The sequence below is a fragment of the Nicotiana sylvestris genome, chromosome 12, assembly GCF_000393655.2.
Source record: "Nicotiana sylvestris chromosome 12, ASM39365v2, whole genome shotgun sequence".
Taxonomy (NCBI): domain Eukaryota; kingdom Viridiplantae; phylum Streptophyta; class Magnoliopsida; order Solanales; family Solanaceae; genus Nicotiana; species Nicotiana sylvestris.
The window spans coordinates 5,800,845-5,812,139 of record NC_091068.1 but is presented as its reverse complement, the minus strand read 5'-3'; the positions used below and the strand labels follow the sequence as shown (position 1 = coordinate 5,812,139).

The 11,295-nt window shown below is 33.6% G+C and overlaps 2 protein-coding genes across 2 annotated transcripts in view; both read right to left on the bottom strand.

Annotated features, from left to right (window-relative positions):
• LOC104237899 (disease resistance protein At4g27190-like) overlaps window positions 1–7,656 on the bottom strand; it is a 66,134-nt gene extending 58,478 nt beyond the window's left edge. Inside the window, exon 1 of the mRNA XM_070165000.1 lies at window positions 7,645–7,656. The gene's annotated coding sequence lies outside the window, so the exon portion shown is untranslated. The remainder of the gene's footprint in view (window positions 1–7,644) is intronic.
• Window positions 221–9,039, bottom strand: LOC104237900 (disease resistance protein At4g27190-like). The gene is given in 3 exon segments (XM_070165002.1): window positions 221–360; window positions 1,317–3,786; window positions 8,772–9,039. Coding segments are annotated over 2 exon segments (2,466 nt in total). The 5' UTR covers window positions 8,808–9,039; the 3' UTR covers window positions 221–360; window positions 1,317–1,356.
• Window positions 9,040–11,295: the final 2,256 nt, after the last annotated feature.

Here is an 11,295-nt window from a genome sequence, read left to right as displayed (position 1 = left end):
ATATGTAATCTGCAGGGTATTGACTCTGTAAATATGTAAAATATATTTTTCAAGTGATTATCCAAAAAGTTTTTCTTCCCCTCAATGGCTCTTTAGCTTAATTGTACCTAAGCAAGGACACATGCCAAATTTTTGAATGTACTACACAATATAACTTAAACAAAAAATTACTCAGTATACAGTCAAGCAATCAAAATATCAGAACCAGAAAGAAGAAAAATAGTACAAACACGGAATAATTATTGGCAGAAAAATTACAAGACATGAAATGCATCACAACAAACTCCACTGATTAACTTTGGCTCAAAACTCTGTTTTTCTAGTGCAGGAAGTTCCTTCTTCTGCCTTTCTAATTCACTCCTGCATGAGGCAACAATGAGTCAAGCTCAACATACTTGATAACATTTGAATTATGAACTTCATATAACACTTAGACAATATTATCAGTCCGTTTAGAAATATTTCTTCCCCTCCATCTTGAGGCGAGTCGACAAATCCAATTTTTTCCATTTCTTTTGTGCATGTTGATAATGTTGAAGCGGATTTCACTTCAGCAGGTACCGGACTCTCCAACCGAACAACGAAATACATTTACCCGGATAAAAAAATTCAAAAAATGTCATTTTTCGAAAAATATTTTTTGGAAAATGACTTTTATCTTAGAAAACACACCCTTAATCTGTTTTTATTAAGTATAAGTTTCCCGAGGTAAAGCTAAGAGTGGATCTAAGACCTTATAAAGGTGATCAGTCCAGGGAGGTAATGAAAGAATTCGCTTGAGTTAATAGGGGAAAGGGAAGGAAAAGAAAATGGAGGAATTGTATTAAAACCATTTACAGCGTTTTGTATCATCACTTCGAGACATTTCAAATGTAAATATCTTCCATTTCATGACTACCTTTTTCTTACAGCAGTTTTTTTTAAAAAAAAAAAAAGAAGAGAAAATGGTTTATGATCCATAGGGTAAAAATATGCATTTTAAAAGGTCAACTGAGACATGAAAGGGGAACGCCTTTTGTTCAAAGTTGAATGGAGAGGTTTATCTTTTGCTACAAAATGTTTGAATCGGGACATATCTCAAAGCTACACCAGTAGACTACCTTTTCATCTTTCTTGTAAATGAGTTTTGACGTCTAACAGGAAATAAATGAAGAAGTCTAGGAACATTATGAACACTTTCGAACAAAAAGAAATAGGACAAAATCAATGCCCAAATTATTAGTTCTAAATAAAAGGATGCTAGTGGACGAATAATCAAGTATAGTGCCACTGACATTTTCATAATTGAGAAATCTAAAAGTGTATCGGTAAATCACCTGAAATGCAGTGGAAGTAGCCTCAACTTTGATCCTTTTGTCAGTATTGAACTGGTTGGAAACAATGCTCTAAATTTGACTTGAAGTTGTCGGAATCCCATTTCAATTGGTTCCACCATTCTGATCGTCCTTCTATTACTTTGATGTTCTTGGAAGTTTGAATAGAGAGAGGAAGCTTCCTTATTTGATTACAATCTATCAACTTAAGTTCCTGCATGTGTTCCCACGTATTCTCTGGCTCGCCCAGAGTTCCTAATTCTCGTAACTCTCTTAACCATAACTTCCGAACTCTAGGAATTTCTGAGTTGGCAAGTGTCGTCTGACTGGAGCCGCATTGCACAAACAACTCTACCAGCTCATCACAATAGCTAATTGCAATACGTTCCAGGTGATTCGGTACAGAAAAAGCTCCACCAACATTAAAGAGACATCTTAATCTTGCACAACGGGAAATATCTAGTCTGCGTAATTTAGAAAATCTTAGATCCAGAAGATGACTGATATCAGATACACTCTCTAAATTATTTATCCAGAAGAGGCAGAGATGTTCCAGATTTGGCAGAGGGTCAAACCGTCCACTTCCTTCTTCTGCTGGTTTGAAATCACAAGAACAGCCACTTACTGTAAGTTCTTTTATTCCATTAAAACTGTTGTATGCAATCAACTTCCTGAGACCCTTGCAGTTTTCCAAGCACAAATTTGAAGCAAACTGCAACATACCTGAGAGCTCTCCCTTACTGAAAATTTCACACTTCAAGATAGCTATATTCCTTGGTGAAAAGTTGAAATCTATAGGCAATTTAGTTTCCCCAACTACAATGCGAAATCTTTTCAATCTAGACATCCAGGTGTGGTCTCTATTAGAAACTGATGAGCTATCCAATTTGATGGAAAGAGAGGTCAGCTTCTGTAGAGAGGAGAGCTCATCAAAACAAGTCGATTCAAGACGGGTACCCAGCACATCTATCATTTCAATGCTTGCCAATTTGAGAAGAATTCCTTGGTCGATGCTCTTCAAATAATTTGCAGTTAAACGCCTCAGATCTGTCAACTTGTCCATTCCTTTCGGCAGACGATGTAACCTTGTATCATCGCAATCAAGCAATTGCAAATTGCAAAGATTACCAATAGGTGGTAACTCTTTCAACTCCTTGCAACTTTGTAGTATTAGAGCACGTAATTGACATAAACTATTGATGGAAGAACGCAGTGCTCTAATACCAGTTCCACTCAGATTCAAAACTCTTAGGGCTGGAAATGCAAGAAAAAGTTCATGGGGAATATTTTGAAGGGGATAATTATCTTGCAAAAGTAGAGTTGTTATCTCTGGGCATTCCATCAAGCCATCAGGTAGACATTTAATGCCGTTGCTTATGAAAGATATTCTATTGACAGAAGTAGACATTTTAATATGTGATATATCACTCAACCCAATTCCAGCTTGAATAAGAGAATTGTGCTCACCCCCAAAGGAATTAGCTATCCATATAGCAACATCGCGAACCACGTCATGCATCTTCACAGAGTTCAACGTATGGGCTTCTAGTAAGCACGCATCTTTTAGAATCTCAATCATTGTAATTCCCCTGTTGTAGGCTTCTTCATGCGTGTTACGTTCTCCAAGGAACCCCTCCGCCCACCAACAATGTATGAGATCATCTGTTGAAATAGCCGCTGGATATCAGGAGCAATACTAGAAACAACTTTGAATGTCGCCTCCCCTTTTGTTCACATGTTTGCTTCTTTGCTCTGAGGATAATACAATATCGTGAGATTCTAAAGAATCAAAACTCCACTTGATGACCTTGTAAACCTTATCTTTTACATCTGTGTTGTGAGGTTCGGACATTCTAAGTGATCCCAAAGCATCTTTCCAAAGCTCGACCCTCTTCTTCCCTCTCATAGATGCTCCGATGACAGTGATTGCTAAAGGTAATCCATCACACTCCTTTGCAATTTCCTCTGCAACTGGTTGAATATGCTCCAGATTGGCAATATCTCCCGCATTTTTCACAAACATTTGCCAAGATTCTTCTTCATCAAATGTCAACACCTTCATTTCGGTGTCTGTTTTCATTTGCCTACAAACATCGAAAAAACGAGTAGTAAAAATTATCTTGCTTCTTGCGGCATCTTCACGTTGGGGAACACCTACATGATCCAAATTTATAGCTTCCCAAACATCATCGAGTATAAGAAGGAAACTCTTTTCTTCCTTGAGCCTCTGATGAATTCTGCCTGCAATGCGTTCTACGCTTTCCTCACTGTCTACCTTTAGGTTTAATCTGTTGGCAATTTGTGCTTGAACCTTTCTTATGTGTGTTGGCGGTTTGGGCACTGTAACCCATACCACAACACTAAAAGACAGTTTAGAGCTTGACGCAGCAGTCTTTAGGAGCTCATTGTTCAAATTCTTCACCAAAGTCGTTTTGCCGACTCCTCCCATTCCCCATACACCAATGATGCATACCTGAAAGGATTCAAATACCCAAAAAAATAATTTACCAAATGAAAGATGCAACAATGGCTTTACAAAAGGAATCTAGAAACTTACAGAAAAGAGGCATAAGCTTTGATTATTCATTCATAATCTCCTAGCTGAAGGATGTCGGGGGTCTATTGGAAACAGCCTCTCTACCCTAGGGTAGGGGTAAGGTCTGGGTACACACTACCCTCCCCAGACCCCACTAGTGGGATTATACTGGGTTGTTGTTGTAATCTCCTAGTTGAACTATTTCAACTTAATCTCCACTACCACCTAAAGAAAAGATATAGTAGCCCTCATTTATCTATCTACACTATATACTATTATAAAAGCACGAAGATCCATAAATGTTGATCCACTTTTTTAACCATTAAAAATAGATTTCAAATTGGACAGAATGGTTGTACTTACTTTCCTAATTTTTTAGAACTTTAAAATCAACTAAAAATTCGCATTACAAATATTTCTTTATTTGAACTGTGTAGGAATTCCTAACGGTTTATGAATTTAAAGACATCTTAAAGGTAAAAGTCTAGGGATTCGTCAACAAATAACAACAACAATAACCCAGTATAATCCCACTTAGTGGGGTCTGAGGAGAGTAGTGTGTACGCAAACTTTACCCCTACTCTGGGGTAGAGAGGCTGTTTCAAAATAGACCGCGGCATCCTTCCCTCCAAGAACTTCCCACCTTGCTCTTGGGGAGACTCAAACTCACAACCTCTTGGTTGGAAATGGAGGTTGCTTACCGTCAGAATATGTCATTTGAAAGATTCAAAAAAAAAGACATTGGTTTAGCTCACTTGTTCGGATTTTAAAGATGATGATAGTAATAGATTGATCCCAGTTATATGATTAAGAAAAATCTGCAGCTGAAACCTTCACTTCAGGATCGATTGAATATATTAATTTAGCTTAATCTAGATCCTTCTCTATAAGCACTTTCAAAAAAAATCACGACTGTACTGGTGTACGAAATGAGTATTTTTCGAGTAAGTTTTTTTATCCTCGTGTGCATAAAGCATAAACTGACACACAAAGTTGCATCCGATTATTTATTTTTTTAAGAATATATGTCAGACCCATCCTAAACTGAAACAAATTGCTACATTGTAAATCCATTGGTCAACTTATAGGTGTAAAGAGTCACAACAGGAAGAAAATTAGAGCTTTTAGTCTAGAGGGGAAAAAATTACATAAATTAATTATAATTAAATTTTTAAAAAGCTCATTCTTTTCTTTTATTTATTATTTAAATATTTATATAGTTTAAGGTTATGAATTGCTAATTGTTTTCCATAAAACATGTTTTCAGAAAATATAAAACAAACAAAAAAAATTGCCCAATTAAACTAGAATTATATGTTTGGGAAGTCCTAATTTTAATAGGAACTGAATATAGACATGAGAAAAAAAACGTTGCAATTAGCTAAGAGATCAACTTCTTTTTCTAATTTTAACATGAATTCCATAAAACTCCTTTCAGGATTGTATTAACGGTGGGGTCCAGCCCATATGTGAAAGAAGAAAAGCTTGTTCTTTCTTCCTTTGGTCAAGCCAGCCAATTTAGAAAAGATTTGGGCGGCTGATTTTTTTGTAGTAGTGTTGATGTATACATCAACATAGGTATTCTGCAGCTATAAATAAGTGTCTCTACCTTCATTGTAAGATACACCAACAAAAGAGAGAAAGAAAGAGTAAGGTTTCACAGACAGGGTATAAGAAAATAGTCTGTGAGAAAAATAGAGAGTGAGTGATATTGTAGTGAGGTGGGAATATCAAAAGAGAGTTATTTCTTTTTGAGTGTTGTAGTGGTCTTTTGAGTATTTTACTCGGACCTATAAAGAGTAAAATTCCTTACTATAGTGATATCAGTTGTTCCTCTCGGGACAGTGGTTTTTTCCCTTATTCAAAATGGTTTTCCACGTAAAAATCTTGGTGTCATTGTTACTCTTTTATTCTTGTTAATTATCGTATCTCGGTGCTACGTTATTATTCCGCTTTTATTACCGTGAATATTAATTTTGTAGGGGGCTTATTCCCAACATTAACGTAGTGATTACAGTTGTGAAAGAATCCTAAAACTAAACACACTTAGCGTATTCTTCTTTTTTTCGTTTATTATTTTTAAATTTGAGTTAGTCAAGAATTCCTTCCTACTCATTAACAGGCAAAATAAGGGGATGAGGACTTCTATAGGGTAGTTTTTTCCTTTGTTGAGTTAGGTATAAAGAAAGAACATTTATTATTTTTAAGAACTTACGCTTTTATTTTAATAACTCAAATACAATTTTTAGTATAATATTTATTGATTTAAAAGTATATAACAAATATCTAATTATTTTAGATTCAGTATTATATCTAAAATAACAATAATTTTCTTAAGATATTCCTGAATAATACGACCTTCAAATTCAACTAAATACATGTGCAACACATACCTTTTTATTTGATTTTTTAGTTTATAACTCAAATACATTTTGACATAATATTATTTATGTGTCTTTTTTTATTTATTATCATTAATAAGGATACATGTGCAATGCACGTACCCAGAGATTAGTACCATTATATAGCACGAAACCTCAACACTAAATAGTGGTCGACCTTTTAACCCTGTAAAATATATTTTCCATTGGACAAAATTATAATTTAATTATTTTTCTAATATCTAGGAATTTAAAATTAACTAAAACTATGATTATTAAATCTTTTCTTATTTGAGTTACATAGGAAGTCCTAATATTTAAAATTTTAAAGTCGATTTAGATTTTATCTTATATAAATCTTTTCCTTATTTGAACTATGTAACATAACTATAATTTCCATGCTAATTTTCTAATATTTAGGACTTTAAAAAAAACTAATTTTTAATTATAGATTCTTCCTTCTTTGAACTATATAGGAAGTCTTAACACTTAGAACTTTAAATATCTCTCTCTCTATATATATATATATATATGTATGTATATATAGATATAGATATGTATGTATGTATTTGAACATATTTCCTACTCAAATAATTTTGGATTAACTAATTAGCAAAAGAATTAACTTTAGTCATTTTCCAATATTATCATACAAGTAAACTTATTTTTCAAGTAGATCAGGTATATTAACTTGTTTCCATAAAAAGAGCATTGATGGTGAATAAATTTAGAAAGTAGAGCAAAATTGATTATTGTATATTCCTAAAAGTCAAATTGGTAAAAATGCAAACTTGACGGAACAAGAATATTGAAATGTAGATGTTAAAATATATTCCAAATGAGTTGACATTTATCACCTTTTCCTTTTGCATTATTTCAACAAATAATAGTTTCTTATATTTCTATTATACATTAAGTTATATATTGTAAAATATAACTCAACATTAGTCATTTCTTACCTTATATTGTCACTTAACATTTTTTTCCCTATGAGCTATAGAGCCAACCAGTGGCGGATACACATGGGGTTGGTGTCACGTGACACTGCTTCGCAAAAAAAAATCATTAAATAATTTTTAAATGATAAATTAAAAGAATAAATAACAGATAAACTAAATTGAGTGACACCGCTTGGACAAATGAGGTGCTTCAGTCTAGTGGAAACACATGTCACTATGTTACTTAACTATTGTTAATCGATAAATAAAATTTTCACCAAATAAAAGAAACCAGTATTTGAGAAACAAATAAGTGGAAAAAAAAAATTGGTGTAATAAAAAGAATTTTTTTTTCCGAAAAGATATTTCTTTCACCAATTTAAAAGAAAAGTATCTATACTTCATAATTAGCTTAAACTGAATGACAATTTGAGAAATGACAATTTGAGAAATTAACTCTTTAATTCGAACAATACCTTATCATCTTCTAACAATCGTAGAATTTCGTTGAGATTTTTTGTTGCTGTTGACTGGCCTTCAATTGATGGTCCTGGGATAAACTCCACTCTTTTTACCTGGTAATTTTCTACCACCAAATTTTGTTGCGGATAAGTTTTTTCTATCCATCCACTCCTAATCAGAGGTTGCAAGAGGAATGGCTCAGTGCTCCGTTTTCCTTCTTTATTTAAGAACTTGTTTGGATGGTTGTTACCTATTGTATTGTATCGTATTGTTATATTAAATACGATATTTATTTTTATTGTTACTTAAATTTTATTGTACCGTATCGTTAAATCCATTGTTACATAATAATGGAAAGTGTCACTTTATGGAACGACCGATTTGGTGTGGTCGCGTTGTTACCTTATTTTTTTCTCTTATCTTGTCCTTCCTTATTATTAAATAGTTCTACTTTATTATTTACCCTACCTTTTTATATAATAATTCTATCTCTTACCTTTCTTATTCTTTATAATATTGCAAGTTTATTCTTCATATTGTTGGTGCATAACATCATGCAATGACAACAATCAATACAATCTAACCAAATATTGTATAATAATAAAACGATACAGTTCAGTATAATATAATATAATACTATACGATGCATCATCATACATAACAACCATCTAAGCGAGCTGTAAGGCAGAATTCCAGGAAAATCTTCAATGAATTTTAAACAATTGTTGTGGAGCCTCTTCAGTCTTGTGAGATGGGACAACCATTTTCTTTTTTCTACTATTTAATTGACAAAGCAAACATATAGAAAGGAAAAGCAGAAAAGGAAAGTCCACAGCAAGAGAATTTTGGATTATATAATAACTAATATAAGAAGCTTAAATCTTTTTATTCCTTTATTCTAGAGACAAGACTGAAGCGAGGGCTTTTCTCATTTTTATAATATATGCCTTCAATATTTAATCTTACAAAATCTATTTGAATTTTCCTTTTAAAGTACCACAAGAATCTATGTGATCCATTCTTTTAACTTTTTTAACATAATTTCAAAGAACCCAAATTTACCAAGAAAGCTCTAAACTTCAATCAATCAAAACCCTAAATCAATTACTAAAATACCAAACCAGAAGAAAAGAAAATTAACCTGATAAAATTTGTTCCTGAAACACATTAACATCATCGATTAGGTTGTAATTTGATTCGATCTTCAGAAAATTCTCTCTTTGACGAATGATTCAACCCGAGTCTGCTGGTTTTGCAACATGTGAACTAAGGCGTTGAACAATTCGTTCCATTTCTCTGTATCTGAAGAATTTTTTTGCTCCTTTGAGCTTCGCCATTGCAAATCGATAAAGCTGGAAAAGGAGAGGAAATGGCGGGTGGGACCACTGAGTTCCAAAATAAAATTGGAACGCCAAAATAAAATGTAAGCTATTTATACAAGCGGAATTATTTCTGACAAATTGCCACTTTTAACATCTGCTATTAATATAGTAGCCACAGTTTAAAAGATATCAAAATTTAACCACTTTTTTATACGAAAAAAATGTTGGATAAAAGATACCAATGAACTTTGATACGGAACAAATTTAGCAAATTATGCTGGAATTCGAAAAATTGACAAATAAAACACCAGTAAAATGTGTTGGAAGTTAGAAAAATTTAATGGAGTTTCAAACCCCATGATTGAAGAATAGATTACTTCCGGAAAACAATGACAAAAATTACTACAATTGAGTCTTTTCTTTTCTTACTTTAATTAACTATGATCTAATTAAACATTTTTATTCGAGCAGAATACATAATTACCCCTTTAACTTAGTCCCAATTTTTCTAAAATGTGACTTATTACTTTCTTTTTCACTTTTTCGCCCATCATCTTCTACTCATCATATTTTTATCATTTTTGGGCCACCAAACAACCATCAAACTAAAACCACCCGTTGAATCATCAAAAGAAACCACCAAATAAACCATTACCAGACCACCAACGTCCAACTGAGAAATAAATAAATCATACAGAGCTTGTTCCCAAATAGTGAAAAAAAATCGTGAAAACACTAGTCTAATTTTCCCTTTGCTTTCTTATGTAAATAATGAAAATTTTTAAACCCCATTAACAATACTATTGTCCTTGTTTAGAATAAAAGTTTCAAAGCGAAAAAATTGCTCAAAAATGATGTAGTGAATATTCTGACAAGAATAATAGTCTCAATAAAGAAAAAAAATATAGATTTGTCATCGAAGTAAATTTTTAGAGAAAACATAATGGACGACCTATTATTTTCTTTGACTCAACTAAACATTTTTTGTGATTGGATTTTATTTTCTATGGCTCAAACAAATAATTTTAGTAAAATAAAAGAGTTGGGTTTGTGGTTAATGAGATATAAACGTGTAACGACTCGATCGGTCGTTTTGAGCATTTGCACTTCGCTCGGTTGTTTGAGGGCATGAGTAGCCATGTATGATGTATTATGACTTACGTAAATCGTCGGTTTTGGTTTTCAGGATAATCGGAATAGATTCAGAAGAATGATTATCAGCTTGAAGCTTTAAATTTGAAAGGTTTGACCAAGTTTTGACTTTTTAGTATTTGTTTCGGTTAGCTCAGTTAGGTGATTTTGGACTTAGGAGCGCGTCCGGATTGTGTTTTGAAGGTTCGTGGTAGAATTAGGCTTGAATTGACGAAATTGAAAATTTGGCAATTTCCGGTCGGCAGTGAAAATTTTGATGTCGGAATGGAATTTCGGGAGTTGGAGTAGGTTCGTAATGTCATTTTTGTGATATGCGTGCAAAATTGGAGGTTATACGGACGAGGTTTGATAGGTTTCGGCATCGGTTGTGGAAGTTTGAGGTTTTAAGTTCATTAAGCTTGAATTGTGTGTGATTCATGCTTTGTTATTGTTTGATGTGATTTGAGAGCTCGATTGAGTTTGTATGGTATTTTAGGACTTGATGGTACCTTTGGTTGAGGTTCTGGAGGTCTCGGATGTGTTTCGGGTGAGTTTTGAGCGAGTCCGGGCATTTCTGGAACTCTGATATTGTTCTGGTGCCTTGAAAACGCGGACCTCGGCAAAATTTCATGGACTACGAAAGGGGGGTGCGGACCGCATAATGTTGGTCACGGCCGCACTCCAGAGGAAGTTCTCAAATTCACTGGTCCGATTTTGGAAGCCTATATCTTTTGATCTACAAAGAATTTTGAGATGATTCAAAAACAAAAGTTGTAGCCCTTCATGACTAGTTTTCATAAAGGTAAATAAGTCATTATTTGGACATCTGTAGAGAAAGTTATGGCCAAAATAATAAATCCTGACAGTGTAGTCACCAAAAAGTGCGGCCACACCATTTTTTCGCGAACGCCAGGCTTGTGAGGCGCGACCACGCTTAGAAGTTCGTGGACCGCGGTGAGGAAGTTTAGAGAACACTATATAACCGAGGGTTAGGATTTTATTTCACATCTTGGACATTGGGAGCTTGGTTGGAGGCGAAATTTTGGGAGTTTTTGAAGAAAATTATCTGGGTAAGTAATTCTAACTCGGTTTTGGCTAATATTTATGAATATATTATTGAATTCATCATTTGATTCGTATTGGGATGGAATTTGTGGGAAATTGGTGGAGTTTCATAAAATAAATTTTTGGGAATTAAAAGCTTTTTGAGGT